This window comes from Chiloscyllium plagiosum, unplaced genomic scaffold (assembly GCF_037043375.1).
Source record: "Chiloscyllium plagiosum isolate Xiang-an unplaced genomic scaffold, Cpla_swu_hap1 HiC_scaffold_6, whole genome shotgun sequence".
Lineage (NCBI taxonomy): Eukaryota > Metazoa > Chordata > Chondrichthyes > Orectolobiformes > Hemiscylliidae > Chiloscyllium > Chiloscyllium plagiosum.
In genome coordinates, this window is record NW_028270144.1 from 69,797,952 (window position 1) to 69,818,338 (window position 20,387).

At 40.0% G+C, this 20,387-nt stretch overlaps 1 protein-coding gene across 4 annotated transcripts in view; it reads left to right on the top strand.

Moving 5' to 3' along the window:
• The window catches only part of gab2 (GRB2-associated binding protein 2), a 317,736-nt gene that overhangs the window by 211,072 nt on the left and 86,277 nt on the right, over positions 1–20,387 (top strand). For 3 of the 4 annotated variants that reach the window (XM_043691671.2, XM_087988083.1, XM_043691670.2), the window contains one exon: positions 4,788–5,088. The exons of the other annotated variant lie outside the window; for it this stretch is intronic. In XM_043691671.2, the coding sequence (XP_043547606.1) occupies positions 4,788–5,088 (301 nt within the window). The remainder of the gene's footprint in view (positions 1–4,787; positions 5,089–20,387) is intronic. 4 annotated transcript variants of the gene reach the window in all.

A 20,387-nucleotide genomic window follows, 5' to 3' on the forward strand; every position in this document is an offset into this window, starting at 1 on the left:
ATCTTTTCACAAATATTTAATAAATTTTACAAATACATGACATTAACAAGGTGAGATAATCTTCACAATTGTTTACGAACCCTATGGAATCCTGCAGTTTTTAAAGATTTGCATTTCAATTTGGAACACTTGGAATCCTATGAAATTTATAAATGGGCAATTGGAATTTTTCCAAAGGATAAGAGAAAATTAATGGAGAACCTAAAGTCTCAGATCCATCATGTTTGATTTATTACACATTTTCAATTTCATGGTGTCACAAAAAATTGATGATAACTGTCAATACTAAAAGTATTTTAGTATTTATACTCTAGACTTATTGATTTCAATATTACCAGCTGCTATAGTGGGATTTGAATGCATGTCCCCAGAGCATTAACCTGGCCATCAGGATCATTAGTGCAGTGACATTACATTACACCACTTGTGCTCTTTAATGCTGATAGATTGGAATATTGCTGTAAGAAATGCACCAAACGAGGATGTTCCTTTTAGAGCTGAAGGTCACTCTCCAAGAAAAGCATTGGTGTCAGTCACATGGAGGGAAATTGCTGATTTAAGTCAACACTTAGGTCTCTCATAGCAGGATACAAATGAGGGGAAAGTTTCCTGCTATCAGAACAAGGTGTTGCTAAATGTGCTTAAAGCTAATAGTGATTGGAACAAGGTTAGCCAGGCCGTTCGCATTGAGTGTGAGAGCCTTGATTGGGGTTGCTAACTCGGGTCAATCAGGAAGCCCTGGCTGACAAATATAAACATGAGCCAGTAGGATGCCCCTCACTCTCGGGACTGGCTCTGAGCTAGCTGGTCAGAGTCCATGTAAATAAAGGGTGACTTGATGATGGGATACCAGCCTTTGTGGAGTTACTTCAGTGGTGATGAGAGTCGGATAGCTCCAGCAGAGTTGCTGATGGGGAGAGGACTCTGCACCAGCTTAAACCTAATATTTACGGACTTGTAAGGGGGGAGAGTGAAACGACAGCAGGAACACCAATGCCAGCCATATGCCTCCTTTAAGCGAGAGAGATAGTTTACTTCAGAGATGAAGTTTGGTGTTGAAATCAAGGAAATGGGTCAAACAAGGTCAGGTCCTGTGGCATATAAAATTCGGTTAGGTGAGGGTGGTCCTGAACAAGTAAGTGGATCAAGTGAAATCTGCTGCCTCACAAAAAGGGCAGGACCAAAACTTACCTGGCCCTTCAGAACATCCAGAAAGACTATCAGAAACCATGGATCCTCAACCTACATCTAGTGTTGAAGAAACCTCAAGCGTTCAAGATGGATGCAACTGATGTCACAGCCTCAATAACATTACCACATGAAGAACAGGAGGAATTTCTTCTGGGATGGTCCGGGCACAAGAGACAGGCTAGAGTCCAGTACACGCTGCCCATGTCCAAGTCAGAGTTAGAGAAGCCGGACCTAGGGCGAAAACATCCCGGGAGAAGCTCTAAACAAAAGATCAGGCCAATATCCCCAGACTTAGTGAGGGGCAGGGATTAGTGATTGGAGTGAGGTTGGGCAGGTGGATTTCATTGAGTGTGAGTTCCCTGATTGGCCCAAATTAACAGCCCCAATCAGGGAGTCCTGGCTGACATATAATAGCAGGAGCCAATGGGATTCCCCTCAGTCCAGGGACTGGCTCTGAGCTAGCTGGTCAGAGTCCATGTACTATGCATATATAAATAAAAGGTGACTTGGTGACGGAATACCAGCCTCCGTGGAGTTGTTTTATAATTTTTACACATGTTTCTTGTCAGGCTCACTAACATTGGAAGCTGGTAGCTGCTGCACTCCGAGTGGTACTATTTAAAATATTGTATGCAATCATTGTCTTCAAAACAATGTAGGTTTATATTCATAAGCTCAAAATATCCTAAAGAGCTTCACAACTGATAAAATGGATTAACTGTCAATTCTCATACAGCGTGACATACCTTTCTAGAAGATGGATGTGGTAATGTCTAAGCCTACTACTTATCTGATACAGGAGACTTTACAGTTGGGTCAGCAGCTACGAGTAAAGAAGTAGCACTGTTCCACTAAAATACATCCATCGAGTGTTCAGTTTCAAGTAATGTGACACGAATATCGAGAGTCACCTAGAAAATACATAGTGGTCATTCCCAATTGCTATTTGAAGTTTTGTTTGTGGTCAGATACCACAAGTGCTTTCTGTTCATGATGGCGTTTTTCAGAATAGCCTAAAAGGGTGCCAGGTTTAACTGTTTGAATTGAGCGGGCAACTTATTTAAGTTCTCTTTGGGTTGCACGGGCACTTTGTTTAAGTGAGCAGCTATGTAAAAGGGTTGACCTTTGTCTAGCCCTTGCAGGAATCTTTGGGCAGTCCTGCAGCTTCAGAGGGCATCCTGCAAAAAGTGACATTTCCACAACTCAAAGCAAGTAGAACTTTTCTTGTTTAGCTGATGAAGACAGACTTTTTGATGTGCTTTATCTCCTGGGATTGAAACATCCGACAAACCTCCTGCTGTAGTGAACCTCTTCTACAAGAAATTCTATCTCTAATCAAGATAATGTCTATAGATAATTGTGCAGCAAATGGCTCATTGCTGTCTCAATCTGCTTGAAATAGAGGTAGTGAAGACAGGTTGCAAATGAGAACCTGAAATTTTAAATCTGTCTAATCGACAGAAGTTTAATTTAGGCAGAGTAAACATGGGGCTTTTAAAAACTTCACTTTCTTTCCCCCCTCCCCCTTGTTTTACAGTAGCTTTCACATTATTTCAGCAATAATACTCAGTTTTCTAGCTTGCTGGTTATGGAAGCTATTGTAAAACAAGGGAGGAAAGAAAATTGAGTTTTACAGTAGCCCCTAGAACCAGCAAGCTATAAAACTGAATATCATCAGCTGAAATAATGTTAAAGGTTGTGAAATTTAAAACGTAACTTAAGTTGCACCTATTGCTCCCTGAGTATCTGCAAACCTGTGCCCCAAGTCCATTAGTTCAAAGTAGTCTATTAATTTCCATCAATTGTGCCCATTAGAGAGCATTCATCATAGTGCGTCCAGAACCTGGTGCACAGGTAACAGTTGTCACTTGTATCTGCCACAGCCTCAAGTCAAGTGAAGTCTGGCTCAATTTGTTGCTGCAGTTATTTTGAACCTGAACTCATTCCAGCTGAATTTGATCAATTACAGCTGTGTGCAACATGTCTGTGCATCTTCAATTGATTCTGATCCCAGGTCTGGTGTAACAAAGATGATCAAAGCAACTGAATGGAGCCAATAAATAACTAAGGCCAATGAAAATTGATTGGTCAGTTGAAGAGTAGCTAATTTTCAAATAATCTCACATCTCTGTGATGCTAGAAAAGCCCTATTCCAGTCACTGAGAAATTTCAATGCTTGACCAATGAGAAAGTTTACACTTGAGATTTTAAATTAATGACCATGCATGGAAAGTTCCACCTAACATCACCTTGCCAAAATTGCCAATGTACTTTGAAGAACTGGGAGTGAATAATGCATGTCCATTAATAACGAATTGAAACTAAAGGAGTGAAGATAGATGTTGACAGAAATGTCTTGATGCAAAAGATTAGAGAAAATTATTAATATATGAAACATCTTGCCACAAGGAACTAGTTGAGAGACAAACCAGTGTTTTTTTTAAGTGAAAAGTGAATAAATATTTAAAGTTGAAGAAGAAACATGACTACAAGGAAACACATGAAATGTCTTCATTTGTTTTGACTTACTGAAGGAAAGCAAAGCAAGCAAGACCATAATAGAACGAAAAACCACTTTTGGTTCTGTGACCTCTACAGTGCTAAAGTCAATTAATTAAAAATAAATGTACTGCTTCTAATCTTGTTAATATTATAACATGCATCAAAACCAAATTCAAGCAATAATAGGTGCTTTTAAGACTGTGAATGTTTTCAATACTTGGACAGTATGAGTCACCAAAGTGAGACTTTTTTTGCTTTTACTTTTCTCTCTTATACAAGCAAAACAAAATAAAATTGAGTGAAAATCATCACAAATTCTCATTGGCTACTCTTGACTTTGTTATTGTACTTCGTAATTGTTCTTTGTAACTTTAAAAAGCCACTCACTTATTTGCCCATTGGGTTAAATCTCTATGGAATCTTAAGGCACAGGTTATTCACATATGTTGTCTATCCAGTTTCTTTATATAATCACAGAATCGTCACAGCAAAAAGGAGACATCTAGCCTCCTATTTCAATATTGACTTACAAGAGCAAATATGATAATCCTACTCCCCCGACTGTAGTCCCTTCTATTTTGATAATTGCACATTTCCCAGTGGAAGCCATGAATTTTCTACCTTTACCACTCCCAACAATGCATCCCAGATCCTAAATATTCTCTACATGAAAAGTTTTTTTGTCTTTTGTTACCTTGGGTTCACTTGCCACTCATCATCATCAGTATCCTCCAATTTTGAACGTTTCCAATGAAACAGTTTTACCCTCTCCACTTGATTTAAACCTCTTATATCTTTGCTTAGTACCTTATTTGCAGAATGTGGCCCTTCTTCAATGAAATAGAATGGAAAATCAACCCACTGATTTTAAATAATGTGGTAATATGGATCAGAATTCCATGTTGTAAGTTGCACAATCGTTAAGCAATTTTAATTTAATTTCTAATATATTTCTAAAACTAAAAATTGGAAACACCTCAATGTTTTGAACATGTTAAACTAACTAGATTAAAGAAGCTAATGGTAGCAGGGAATAGAAATCATATTGTAATGTGTACTTCCTTAATGGTTCCTGTATCTAATTCATTTCTTAGACCTGGAAGAAGCGTTGGTTCATTCTACGTAGTGGCCGGATGAGTGGAGACCCTGATGTCCTGGAGTACTACAAAAATGACCATTCTAAAAAACCAATCCGTGTGATAGATCTTCATTTCTGTGAGCAGGTTGATGCAGGACTAACATTCAAAAAGAAAGAGTTTCAAGACAGCTTTGTGTTTGACATCAAGACAATTGAACGTACCTTTTATCTGGTGGCAGAAACTGAAGAGGAAATGAACAAGTGGGTCCGATCCATCTGCCAGATCTGTGGATTCAATCAATCTGATGAGAATGCAGGTAAAAAAAATACACAACACTGAAATCTTCTAAAGTAGCACTTTCTAGTTGTTCTGCATGACCCGTTTCCCAATTGGCAATTACATGTTTATTTGCCCGGTTTAAACACATGAGGTAGCAACAAATGCACTAGAACAATGAAAATATCTACTCTTGTAACAGAGCGCTATTATTTTTCCAATAGTTTCAGACAGTCATTTCTTGTAACACTAAATTACAAAGTAACCTTAATTTTGAAAGGCCTTCTGTTCTAGTTAAAATGCATTGAAAGGATTTATTGACTGTTGTGAAAATAAGTATGTCTGCTGCAAATTTCTAAAATGGAACCTGTTGGAAACATATTGCAGACTTGAGAAGAAGTCAGTGATTTGAGTTAAAATCTTAAAGAATGTCATAGAGTCTTGAAGTTGTACAGCACGGAAACAGACCTTTTGGACCAACTCGTCCATGTGACCAAATATCCTCAATCAATCCAGTCCCATTTGCCAGCATTTGGCCCATATCCCACTAAGCTTCCTATTCATGTGCCCAATCAGGTGTCTTAAGTATTGTAATTGTATCATTCTCTACTACTTCCTCTCATTCCATACACACACCACTCTCTGTATGAAAGAGTTGTCCCTTAGGTCCCTTTTAAATCTTTCCCTTCCCACCTTAAATCTATACTCTCTAGTTTTAGATTCCCCAACTCTGGGGAAAAGACCTTGGCTCTTCACCCTATCCATGTTCCTCACGATTTTATAAACCTCCATAAGATCACCCCTTAGCCTCCGACACTCCAGGGAAAACAACCTCAGCCTATTAAACCTCTCCCTGGAGCTCAAACCCTCCAACCCTGGCAACATTCTTGTCCAGAGGAACCTCGATTATCTGGCATTCAGTTAACTAAATTTCAAATCATCCAAACAAGATCGCATGGCTAACTATGTTATCTGGCATTGTTTATCCAGCATTCAATTAACTGAATGAAATATTCCCCGCCCATGCCCTTCGGATAATTGAGGTTCCTCTGTAAATCTTTTCTGCACTCTTTCAAGTTTAACAACATCCTTCCTATAGCAGGAAGACCAGAATTGAACACTGTATTCCAAAAGCGGCCTAACCAATGTCCTGTAAAGCTGCAACATGACCTCCAAACTCCTATATTGTATTATACTGTGTTTTTTCTTTTCAAATACCAAAGGGGCAACATTTTTGGTTTTCTATTCATTGGTCGGGATCTGGCTAACACATTGGTTCTCACATATGTAGTTCACTTCTACATTGTGGATAGGAATTCAGCAGCTCAACCCAATATGAATTGAGCATACCTGAATAATTTCAAATTAGCACTGACATGCAGAAGGCTTAAGATGGAACTAATTAAAAGCTCGCAATGATCTTCTGAGTTTATAGCTCAGACACTGTACTCATGTAGAGCAGCAGGAGTTATATTTTGCTGCCAGTTGTACTTTACCTGACCCTGAAATCATATGGCATGAAGCAATTGAATGGAATTCTGATTCTAAGCATTGACCTCCTTCACTTTGATAAACAAATAATTCACTCCATCAGTCATTTTCAATCTTTGTCAGTGACTTCAACTGGCCAGATGCATTAAATATGATTAGTAAAAGAAAAATTGCCCTGTTATGGCATATTTGTGTTAATGGCTTTATGCACTGGAAATGGCAGTCCACATTAATGCAATTTGTTTTCACTGGCTACCCACATGCAATGCTGTCATGAGTGGTGTAACATTCAAAGCTGACTTAGTAACAGAAATTTTTACTATGCCAATAAAGAATATTTCAATCAATGGTATAAAGAACCATTCTTAGACATTGGCAAAAGTCCTGTCAGTTACCAAATTGATGTGAAACATACTGTTATTTTCATGTTTTTCCAGTACTGCAGAAATTACATAAATAACGTCAATACCTTGCATTTATGTAAAAGCAAATTTCTGCAGATGCTGGAAAACCAAAATAAAAATAAAATATGCTGGAAACATGCAGCAGGGGCGTAGCAGTGTCTATGGTGCAGGAGCATTTCTAAATAAAATCTGGCACCAATTCACTTAGGCAGATTTGAGGAAAGATACAACTTAAAATACTTGATCAAAGAGTTAGATTTTATGCAGTTTCTTAAAGGAAAAAGGAGACATAGCCAGTTGGGAGAGATTCATGGAGAGAATTTGTTAGCTTTGAGCTTAGACAGCTGAAAAAATTAACTCCTGCCTGTAATGGGGTAAAAACAATTAAGGATGCACAAAAGGCCAAACTGAAGGAAGACAGTTCATTCAGACATTTGTGGGTTGGGAGGAGATTACAGAGATAAGGAGGAAAAAGGTTGACTTTGGAATGCAGGAATGAAAATTAAAGCATTGCTACACTGGGAGCCAATGTAGCTCAGCGAGCACAACAGTGAAATGTGAATGAAAGTTGGTGCAAATTAGAATGCGGATCATAATGATCTGGATGAGCTTAAGGTTAATGGGGGAAGGAAGAAAGGAGAATGTTCAGCAGAACTTCAGAGTAGCCAATGTATTGATGGCAGGACTTGAAGCAGTCCTGCAAAATAGGGAACTGCAGGGCATGGGCACAATAGAAATGTGGAGTTTATTCAAGGAATAGCTACTCTGTGTCCTTGATAAGTATGTACCTGTCAAACAGGGAAGAAGTTGTCGAGTGGTTTACTAAGAAAGTTGAATCTCTTGTCAAGAGGAAGAAGAAGGCTTATGTTAGGATGAGACTTGAAGGCTCAGGTAGGGTGATTGAGAGTTACAAGGTAGCCAGGAAAGACCTAAAGAGAGAGCTAAGACAAGCGAGGAGGGGACATGAGAAGTTGTTGGCGGATAAAATCAGGGATAACCCTAAAGCTTTCTATAGGTATATAAGGGGTAAAGAATGACTAGAGAAAGATTAGGGCCAATCAAGGACAGTAGTGGGAAGTTGTGTATGGAGTCAGTTGAGATAGGGGAAACGCTAAATGAATATATTTCATAAGTATTTACACTGGAAAAAGACAATGTTGTCAAGGAGAATACTGAGAAACAGGCTACTAGACTAGAATGATTTGAGGGTCACAAGGAGGAGGTATTAGAAATTCTGGAAAATGTGAAAATAGATAAATCCCTTGGGCCAGTTGGGATTTATCCTAGGATTCTCTGGGAAGCCAGGGAAAAGATTGCCAAGCCTTTGGCCTTGATCTTTATGATGTCATTGTCTACAGGAATAGTACCAGAAGACTGAAGGATAGCAAATATTGTTCCCTTGTTCAAGAAGGGGAGTAGAAACAACCGTGGTATTTATAGACTAATGAGCCTTACTTCAGTTGTAAGTAAAGTGTTGGTAAAGGTTATAAGAGAGAGGATTTATAATCATCTCAATAGGGATAGTCAACACGGTTTCGTGAAGGGTAGGTCGTGCCTCACAAACCTTATTGAATTCTTTGAGAAGGTGACCAAACAGATGGTGAGGGCAAACCCGTTATGTGGTGTATATGGATTTCAGTAAGGCATTTGATAAGGTTCCCCATGGTAGGCTACTGCACAAAATACAGAGGCATGGGATTCAGGGCAATTTAGCAATTTGGATCAGAAAATGGCTAGTTGAAAGAAGACAGAGGGTGATGGTTGATGGGAAACGTTCATCCTGGAGTTCAGTTACCTGTGGTGTCCTGCAAGGATCTGTTTTGGGTCCACTGCTGTTCATCAGTTTTATAAATGACCTAGATGAGGGCGTAGAAGGATGGGTTAGTAAATTTTCAGACAACACTAAAGTTGGGACAGTTATGGATAGTGCCGAAGGATATTGTAAGTTACAGAGTGACATAGATAAGCTGCAGAGCTGGGCTGAGAGGTGGCAAATGGTAGTTAATGCAGAAAAGTGTGAGGTGATTCATTTGGAAGGAGTAACAGGAATGCAGAGTACTGAGAGAATGGTAAGATTCTTGGTAGTGTAAATGAGCAGAGAGATCTCGGTGTCCATGTTCATTGTTCTTTCAAAGTTGCCACCCACGTTGATAGAGTTGTTAAGAAGGCATACGGTTTGTTAGCTTTAATTAGTAGAGGGATCACATTTCAGAACCATGAGGTCATGCTACACCTGTACAAAACTCTGGTGTGGCCGCAATTGGAGTACTGCATGCAGTTCTGGTCACCATATTATAGGAAGAATTAGATTACTTACAGTGTGGAAACAGGCCCTTCAGCCCAACAAGTCCACACCAACCCGCAACCCATCCAGACCCATTCCCCTACATTTACCCCTTCACCTAACACTACGGGCAATTTAGTATGGCCAATTCACCTAACTTGCACATTTTTGGACTGTGGGAGGAAACCGGAGCACCCAGAGGAAACCCACACAGACACGGAGAATGTGCAAACTCCACACAGACAGTCACCTGAGGCGGGAATTGAACCCGGGTCTCTGGCACTGTGAGACAGCAGTGCTAACCACTGAGCCACCTTGCCGCCCACAATAATCTAGTGATAATACCAGTAGGTCAATGCCTCCCCCCTCAGGATGTGGAAGCTTTGGAAAGGGTTCAGAGGAGATTTACTAGGATGATCTTTTGAGGGAAGGTCTTATGAAGAAAGATTGTGGGACTTGAGGCTATTTTCGTTCAAGAGAGAAGGTTGAGAGGTGACTTAATTGAGACATATAAGATAATCAGAGTTAGATCGGTGGACAGTGAGAGCCTTTTTCCTAGGATGGTGATGGATAGTATGAGGGTGCATAACTTCAACTTGAGGGGTGATAGATATAGGACAGATGTCAAAGGTAGTTCCTTTACTCAGAGAATAGTTAGGGCCTGCAACAGTTGTAGACTCACCAACTTTATGGGCATTTAAATGGTCATTGGATAGGCATATGGATGAAAATGGAAGAGTGTAGGTCAGACAGGCTTCAGATTGGTTTCACAGGGCAGGGCAACATCGAGGGCCAAAGGGCCTGTACTGCACTGTACTGTGTTATAGATTCTGCAGTAAATATTAATAAGCTCGAAAGAACTCTGAGTATTAAAAGCATTAAGGGATTATGGGCACAGTGTAGGAAAATGGAGTCAAGGCAGAAGATCAGCCATGATCTTGTTGAATGACAGAGCAAACTCCAAGGGTCAAATGAGCTACTCCAGCTCCAATTTACCATGCCGTATTCAATTTTGGTTAGGCAAATTGGGCATTTATATTTTGAGCTTCCATATTCCTTAAATATTATATTATTAAGGAACAAACTGTTAAAGGTGAATTACACTTAAGTAAGTTAAAAACATAAATAATGTGTTTTAACTATCTATAATAAACGCTCATGATTTCTTTGTAAGAGTGAAGTACTGAAAATCCAAGTTTGGATCAAAATCATTCATTATTATTTTTGGTGTGTCCCTGTTTGCTTAGCTTTACTTACCTGAAAGCAGCCCACTTCTCAGCAAGTGGAGTATTCCACAAGACTAATTGGAAAAATAATGAATCATATAATAGTTAACATAGAATTGATCTTCCTCACGTATATATAAACTACTCTATGTATCACATTTATTCCATGGATAAAATGATGTATTCACTGTGGGCTTGTTTGTGGGATAAATGCAATGCAATGCATGATGGAATTTCTAGACATCTAATAATTGATTGTATTTTGGACTTAAAATCATTAGACTTGAGCAGTAAAATCACTAGCTGTGATTGTTCCACTTTGCTGTTGGTTACATTGATGTAATATTGTAACCTGTGAAAGATATCCTGCTGTGGTATGTGAGGAGATGTTAATTGACGGTAATGTTAATTGACCAATACTCAGCGGGTCAACGAAATGCTCTGGGAGCTGGGTTCAAAAACCTATCATGGTGGAATTAAAATACAGTTTTAAAATCTGGGATATAGAGCTGATCTCAGTCATAATGACTATGAAGTTATCATTGATTGTCAAAAATCCCATTTTGTTCACTAAAGTCCTTTAGGTAAGGAAATCTGCTGTCTTTACCTGGTCTCGCCTACATGTGATTCTAGACCCAAATGAATGTGGTTGCCTAAACTGTCCTCTGAAATGGCCTACAAAGCCACTCAGTTCAAGACAGTTTGAGACCAAAAAAAAGCTGCATATGCTGGAATCCAAGGTAAACAAGCAGGAGGCTAGCAGAACACAGCAAGCCAGGCAGCAGCAGGAGGTGAAGAAGTTAATGTTTCGGGTGTAACCTTTCTCTCGGACTGGGAGTGGGAGTGGGAGCTGCAGATAAAGGGGGTGGGGTGGTGAGGTGGGGATAGCTACACACAGGTGGAGGGTACGACCTGGTTGGTTGAAGGGAGGAATGAATCTGGTTGGTAGCAAGAAGGAAGTATCGATGAGAGGAATGGAAGGGAGGGGAGGGGCAGGGAAGAGAGGTAATGGGAAGGGAGGTTATTTGAAATTGTAGAACTCAATGTTGAGTCCTCTGGGCTGTGGGCTGCCCCGGTGGAAGATGAGGCATTGTTCCTCCAATTTGCAGTTTAGTTTGTTGTGGCAATGGAGGAGGCCAAGGATGGTCATGTCAGAAAAGGAATGTGATGGGGGATTAAAATGGGCAGTGACTGGGATGTCAGGTCGGCCCCTGCGAACCTGGCTAAGGCACTCAGTGAAACGTGCCTTTCGTTCGGTCTCCCTGATATACAGAAGACCACATCGGGAGCATCGGTTACAGTAAATAAGTTGGAAGAGAGGATAGTGAACCTCTGTCTCACCTGGAAGGACTGTTTGGGGACTTGGATGGAGGCGAGGGTGTGGTGTGCTGACAGGTTTTGCATCTTTTCCAGTTGCAGGCGAAGGTACTGGGGGAGTTTGGGGAATGGGGGTTTGGTGGGAAGAGTGGCACAAACCAAGGATTGGCAAAGGTAACTGTCTTTGCAGAAGGCAGAGAGGTGTTGGGAGAGAAAAATGTTCTTGATGATGGGGTCTAATTGGAGTTTGCGCAATTGTTTTAGGATGATGCGTTGGATGCAGGCGTATGGAGGGGAAGGACATGGTTTAGAACAGTGGAATGGGGAATGGAGGTGGTACGGTGGAGAGTTGTCTGGACGACAGGGGTGGGAAGCGCATTGTTCAAAATAGGTGGACATGTGGAATGCCATGGAGTGAAATGTCTCCTCGTCCGAGCAGATGTGGTGGAGGGAGAGGAATTGGGAGAACGGGATGGAGTTGGCAATTAAGGATGGAACATAAATGCTGTCCTTGCCAGCAAAACCCACATCAGATGAAAACATTTCTCATTGGTCCCTGTGATTTAAAGATTTCCATAATGAACAAAAAGCTTTAAAAGAGGTAACTTAATCTGTTTGCAATAAAAATGTGATTATAAAATACATCAAGTGGTGTGCATTCCTGAGAAACTGAGTGACTATTGCTAATATTATTTGGGATTATATTAAGCAGTGAAAGTCATGTTGTTGCAAATGTCATTATTGTTAGAAAGCAGAGTCAAAAATATGCAATTAAGAAAATTTTGTGTTATTCATTCATGGGATGAGGGCATTGCTGGCCAGACCAGCATTTATTGCCTATCAATAATTGTCCAGAGGGCAGATAAGAATCAACCACATTGCTGTTGGTCTAGAGTCACATGTAGGCCAGATCAGGTAAGGATGACTTTTTCCTTCCCTAAAGGACATTAGTGAACCAAATGGGGTTTTCCAACAATTGATTCATGGTCACCATTAGACTCTTAATTCCAGATAAGTACTCAATTCAAATTCCACCATCTGCCATGGCAGGATTCAAGCCCTGGATCCCAGAACATTACCTGGGTCTCTGAATTAACAGTCGCGTAATAACACCACTAGGCCATTGCCTCCTCTGCAATTAAGAAAATATTTGCTCACTATTATGTTCAATCCAAACCTATGCAGAGTTACCTGGTTTTAATCAAATTGTTCACCTCCCACACTCCACACATTACATTATATTATTGTCTGACAGAATTGATCAGCTTAATTTTAAGCAATCCATTTATTTAAATTCTTCCATTTATTTTTCATAACCCCAAGTATTTAGAATTGTTGAAATGATTTCAGAAATTATTTAACCATTATCACTGTGATGAGAGAGTGTTGCACTGACAATCAAGCTCCACTACTCCACCAGTTACACCATTTTTGTAAATAATTTGACTCAATCACCGAAATAGCTTATTTTTTGTACTACTATGCAGAATTAAAGAGGCTTTCACCAGGCTTCTTTAACTAAATCAAAATAATCTAATTAATATAAAATAAAACTTACTCTTAAAAACAAGTGGCAAACACTGGTTAACATCTAAGCTACAATCTGTAATTAGAATCATGTCCCTTTTCCCAAAAACAGATACTTTCACAATATACAGCACAATGTATAACAGACCGTGCGGAGATAAAGTTTTAAAAATAAAACAACAAAGAAAATGACACTCCTGTTGGCCAGGGAAAGCAAAGGTTAGAATGTCATGACTTCTCGTGGTCCACCATGTATCTTGTCATCAAAATCAAATTGCTGACAACTCCCCAAAGAATTTCTGAAAAAAAGCAGGTAAAGTGTAGTACATCTTAAATTGTTGACCTAACTTTCTGAAAAACCACATGGCAAAAACCTTTTTCAATGCAACAAGTATCCAATCTGTTCAATACTCCCAGTTTTTTTTTAAGTGTTCATGAATAAAAATAAGTATTCTCAACATAATGTCCTCAGACTAATGGACTCAGGTTACTGCCTTTATCTTAGTACAACAGTCCCTGCTGGAAATGTACTTTAGGTGTGGACAAGATCAAGTTCAGTTGCACTGCTTTATTAATAACATTCATCAGCTCAGGCCACAAATGCAGACTAGCCACGTCACTGATCTACAGGTGGAATATTTTGGAAAATGGTTGTCATTATCTTGGGCTGTCCAGTATTAATTCGACCTGAAAATAATTTTGCACTAGCAGATTCACCATTGTCATCTTCAAAGGGGCATTCCATGGGACTAGCAATACATCCTAAATGTTTCAAGTATGCAACCAAAATTAAGATGTACCAATTCTGTCCCAAAATTACATTGAGGGTCTGATGTGCATGTTCATCTATGCTGCACAGAAGGAATCTCACTTGCACAATTCTCTCATATCGTCATGGATGGATCTTCTGGGGTAGATCACCTTAAGGATAGTGTAATATAATGCAGGACCAGATCTAATGGGCTGCCTCAGGGTCCTCTTTTCCACCCATAATCCCTTATCGCATCACAATGAGGCTAACTAACTTTAAGTCTACCATGGTCAAAACCTAGTCCTATCTTAAATATTCACTCCTCAAAGGCTGAAAACAAAAGCATAATGAGTTAATAAAACAGACTTGATGACCCCATGTGAACAGGAATTTCCCTTCCATGGTTTGTTGTGAGCAATGGTGAGAAAGGTGGAAAATATGGAAGAGAATAAAAAAATCAGAATCACAACATCGAGAAAAAGATTTTCCCCTCCTTGAGTTTCCTTCATTGAGAAACTATGCAGCTAAAATGCCCAACATGTAAATCGGAGTAGGTACCTGATGGATCCAGCTTCCTCAGCACACATCCCACCATCAGACAACCGTTTCTTCACAACATGCTCTGTGGCTCATCAAACCTTCATCCATGCAAGTTAGTATCAGAAAATTAGCAGCCTCATGTAATGTTTCCTCACAAACACCATATCTGCCCTTGGACATGTTATCCTGGAGCTCAGCTTCACCTACAATTTGCATTTTTTGAACAGATCACTTTGTTTGTAAAGACACATACTTCTCCTGTGACTACACAGCATGTTTGCTTGCTTTCTTAGCACTCATTCATTTCAGCGCTTATTTGGAAGTTCCAGTACCTGAACTCTTCATATTAATTTTTACTACACAATCACTGAATACAACACTGACTTACAGGCTGCCAGTATTCACCTTATTTTCTTAATGCATAGGGTCTTCAGTGCTCAGTTACAATCAGAAAGCTTGCATTACAGTGCTCCCCCACTGCCTGTGTCACAGCGGACATGTGCTTAATTATGTGAAAATCAAAGGGGAACAGACCTTCATGGGATGAAGGGAAGCAATGGTCATTTCAGGAAACAATGAGTAGGTTAGTCCTGGGAGCCAGCCAAAGTTTCTTGCGATGAGACAAAGGGAGGGATTGAGTGTGATGGAAGTAGATGGACAGACAGTTCATGGTGATGCACAAAGCTGGTGAGGAAGTGCAGGGGGCAGGAATGAGTAGTAGTTTGTGAGAATGAAGATGTGTAGGAGCTGCTGGGGAGACATGGTGCAGGCAGCAATGAGCATTATACTGCATGAAACTTGGTGAGAGGTGTGTGTAGTGGTAGAATTAGAGTGATTGGTGGTCCTATAAATGTGATGTAGCAGGGCAATGGTGGCATGTAGCCCAGTCCAATCAAGAAGAACATGGACTTTTTTTCTGCACTACTGGGTGTCTGTTTTCACTTGGGACTCAGCACAGACTGCGGCAAACCTTTGCATGCAGGCTGTCAGAGTGTAGTGGTATAGCCTCCTATGCTTGTCTTCTGGGATGAAGAACTACTTTTTTCTCTTCCATCAAGGTCTCAAGGGCCCTGTATGTGAAGCAAGCAACACATTTTTCTTTCTCAGCCATATCCTTGGTGATATGTTGAAAAACATAGTATGAGGGGCAGTTCCTGGCTTGTAGCCTCTGAGGCAGTGTGCAGCTGGATTTAAAATATGACACCAGTGGTGTGAATGCTAGAAAGTCCCAGCAGTGACAAACACTTTCACCTCTCCAGTAGCGCAGTCTCCCAATAAAGGTGCTCAACAGATCAGTTGTATCATTACTGAGGTGAAGACGGAAGGTTGTTCAATCAAAGTTGCTTTGAGCAATGGCAGACCAGACACCATGAATTTCATTCAGCAAACCTCTTAAGTGTAATTGGGAAAATTCTGGTTTTTAATTCAAGCTTTCAGTGACCCACTGAATGAATGTAGCGAAACAGGAAATGCTAAATTCATTTCCGTATCATTGTAGATCCAGAGGTGAGGATTAAAAGTTAACTCATCCAACTTGCTATTGTTCTTAAAATCATTTATTTTCCCCTTTGGAATTCGAGGTGACCACGATTTCCAAATGAATATGCTTGAAGAATATTCTGTTCTTGCTGAAATTTAGGATAATTGTTTGACAGAGGAAGGTCAGATGGGACTTCAGGAACTAGTGATAACTTTAAAGAATACATCTCCAGGCAAAGCTATGGCAGTGAACAAAATGACTAGATGTGTTGTTAGGGAGAGAAAGGATTAAGAGCTTTGAAGACATGACACTCATGAAGGGAGCAAGGTGTACAGGGAGGGTAGGATTGAGATGTTGGAGGTTTTGTCTCTTTCAATTCCTAAAATGTTTAATTTATTTATTTTCATTTTACTTATGATTATCATCATTTGTTAGGATAAGCTGTAAAAATATGTGTGCTTTTTCCATTGCTTAGTCTCCCACTTGCTAGGGCATATACTTTCGAATCAATTTGCTCAGAGTTGTTATTGTACATGTCTAATATAGGTGCAAATTGAACTTGGGTGTCCTGGATGAGAAATAGAGAGCACAAGAGCTCCACTTGCTAGAGTGGAGAGATTGGCTCTAGACACCATTAATTCAGCTCTCTTCTGTTCAATGAGCAATGCCTCATTTTCTCTGGGAAAATAACCTGCACAGCTAATTTTTTTTAACTCTTTTTAGCCATTAGATATTATTGAATACATGGCATTCTGTTTTAAATTAGTCAATGTCACATGTTTCCGTTGTCTTTTTTTTGGTTTTTTCACTTATTGTATTGTCCAATAAAAGCTTTGCAGAAATAATCATGACATAAACCAAGGGACAAATGCCAATCCCTACTGTAGAAGAAGAATTAACCTAAGACACAGTAAGCTTTAGTTATCAAATTCTAGGCACAAGATCTTCAGTGATATGTTACAGAACTGACAGTGCAAGAAAGAAGAGATTTGCCAGGAATTAATGTCATAGATAAAGCAGATGGTTAATTGTAATTTTAAATATTAAATTCCCACAAATATCAGGAACTTGGTGGGTTTCGTTAGTAACATCCAAAACATTTGAGATGCAAAATTTGGTTATTTAACACCTGCATGTTACAAGGACTGTTCTGCTGCCGAGCTGGTGTCTGCATTGCTCCACACACTTCAGACGCAGCTCATATTGGGCACCATCTTGAAGAATGTGTTAACAACATTCACCAGAACTACTCAGTGCAGGAAGGTCATGACCTCAGACACGGGTAATACAGGTTTGATGCCACTGCTGCAACTCTCAACAATACTGTTCCAGGTAAATATGCACAGCTAAACATGCCTCACCTGTATCAGAACAGGTGGCTATGAAAGTGAGATATATCAATGATGTTTGTTCATCATCACTTTCTTCTTCAATTCTCACTTCTGGTTTGTGATCCTGTGTTTGGCCAGGTGCCGGAATGGAGAAAGAACAAAGATGTGCATTGGTAATGGAAAGCAAAATGCATGCTAATATAGTCTGCAGCTTGTGGTTGGGAAGAGATTGTGGGATGAGGGAAGAGATGTGAAAGTGTAGATTAGATCAGAGGATTACATAGGATATGCAGCACAGGAGCAGGCCATTCAGCTCTATTAATCTATCTGACTTTAATGCTCCAATTAAGCCTCATCCCATTTTCTTCATCTCTATATCAATTGCCATGAACCCAAGTCCCTTTTCCTCATAAGAATATCCAGGTTTCCCGTTAATGCATCTCCTACCATTCACTTTACCGCATCTGAGATAGCAAGGTCCGCATTTCGTTGCTTTTACAAACGTTGTTCTAAATTCCTTCTGGACCATTTATATTGATGATCTGAATGTACTGTGATCTTCAAAATATTCAACTCTACTAATGGTCTTAACCTCAGTCTTATCCAATCACAATGCTGGCTAACACTACCTTCATTATCAAAGAAAAAATATGCATTCATGTTTACTCCCCCAGGAGTGTAGAATCATAGAATCCCTACAACACAGACGGAGGCTATTCAAACCTATGAGTCTGCAGTGACCCTCTAAAGAGCATCCTACCCAAATCCACTCCCCCACCCTATCCCTGCAAACCTGCATCAGCGATAGCTAACCCACCTAGCCTGCACATCCCTAGACACTATAGGGCAATTTAGCATGGCCAATCCACCTAACCTACGCATCTTTGGACTTTGGGAGGAAACCAGTACATCCACACCAATTGGGGAGAAAGTGCACAAGTCACTCACTAAAAGCTGGAATCAAATCCAGGTCCCTGTCGCTATGAGGAAGTAGCACTAACCACTGTGCAACTCTAGATTTCTACTGCTGCCTGAAAGCATCCCTTCCAGGCCCCAACTCTTTAAGTGATTGAGGCTGGCTTTACTTGCTCCCAGTGCTACAAGATTGTGGGTCCCCTGTTAAGACCTGTAGCCACTAAATGGCACATTTTTTTGGGTAGCTCATCAGTATCATTTAATTTAGGTGACAGTACAAAGTACATAGCATAACCAATGAGCACTCGTCAACCACCCATTGCACTACCATTTTAGGCCATATCCAATTTTCCTCACTATTATTTAAGGTTAATTGAACATAGATCTCTGGCAGATACAAGATAGATTAAAATTTTTAAGCCATTCTTGACGAGCATAATGGCTGTTGTCACCAATAAAGTCCACAAGACACATTAGAACTATTTTCTCAATCTCTACATTTTGCCTCATAAAAATAATAGACATACAAAGCTGTAATCAACTAGAATGTGTTGGATAATGTTTAGAAGCTGCACTAACATTTTTCCTCTGTTCCCAGCATTCTCCGAATCCTTCAATGAAATTGCTATCTGTTGTTGTGGTTCTGTTCGCCGAGCTGGGAATTTGTGTTGCAGATGTTTCGTCCCCTGTCTAGGTGACATCCTCAGTGCTTGGGAGCCTCCTGTGAAGCGCTGCTGTGATCTTTCCTCCGGCATTTGTAGTGGTTTGAATCTGACAAGCAACGTGAGTTTGACTGGGACAACACTACTATTATAGGACAAGCCAAACAGAGAACAGCCAGGGAATTCCTAGAAGCATGGCACTCATCCACAGATTCAATCAACAAGCACATCAACCTGGACCCAATATACCGGCCACTGCAGCGGACAGCTGGAACTGACGACCGGAAGCGGCAGATTCAAACCACTATAAATGCCGGAGGAAAGATCATAGAAGCGCTTCACAGGAGGCTCCCAAGCACTGAGGATGTCACCTAGACAGGGGACGAAACGTCTGCAACACAATTTCCCAGCTCGGCGAACAGAACCACAACAACGAGCACCCGAGCTACAAATGTTCGCACAAACTTTGAAATTGCTATCTTTTAATCATTATTGAATGATTCTATTTTCTTAATGAATCTGGTGTGATGTTACACTCAGTTGTTCAAGGGGTGGAATAATCAGACTGGGAAAGGAGGATGAAGGGCCCAGTTGGAGACTGGGTGAGTTAGTGTTGAGTCAGAAGAGCAGGCTAGATTTTCTACTGTGTTAGGAACATGTGCAGGTCCTTTTTAAATTTAAGAGCAGAGCAGTAGGGGATCTGGAGGATTGCCTATTAGGGATTAAGATCTCAGCAACAGCCCAGAGGTCAGGCAGCTGGCCAAGTAATAGAGCTGAAAGTTAAGAAAGTGAAAGCAGAAAGTTGTCAGGTCAAAATGGGGAATCAATCAGTGGAGTGAAGTCTTCAACTATGAGCTTTTGCCTGGGAAATTCCTATTAGAAATATTTACTTAGACAATACAAATTAAAGCAATACCAAATATTATAACAGAAAGCAATGCACATGTCTGAGGGAGTGAGAGACAGAGAGACTTATGTTTATTTTGGTTCATGTGTACAGATAGTTATCTGATCCCTACGCTTTTCACAATATTATTGTAATTTTAATCATCGTTATGAGGCAGATTTATTTAAATCGAGCAATCATTTAGTTTTCATAATTTTCTTAAACAATCGTATTTTCAAAGTTTATAAGAAATCTGCGGAGGAAATTATTTTTCATCAGAAATGTGATAACAATGAAATAATATAATGCTCCCTCAGGCACAGGCTAATGTTCTTCTGACAACATACTAATGATTGTGTTCATTATATAATATTATAGAGTGAAGAGGTTAACCATATTTTTGTATATACACTCAGCATTTGTTCCATGTTTTATTTCCTCCCAAAACAGTGTGTCTTGTTAGGGTAGAGACCCACATATGTTGATAGTCCTGTTTTCCACTTACCCATTCTTAATGTGAAAACC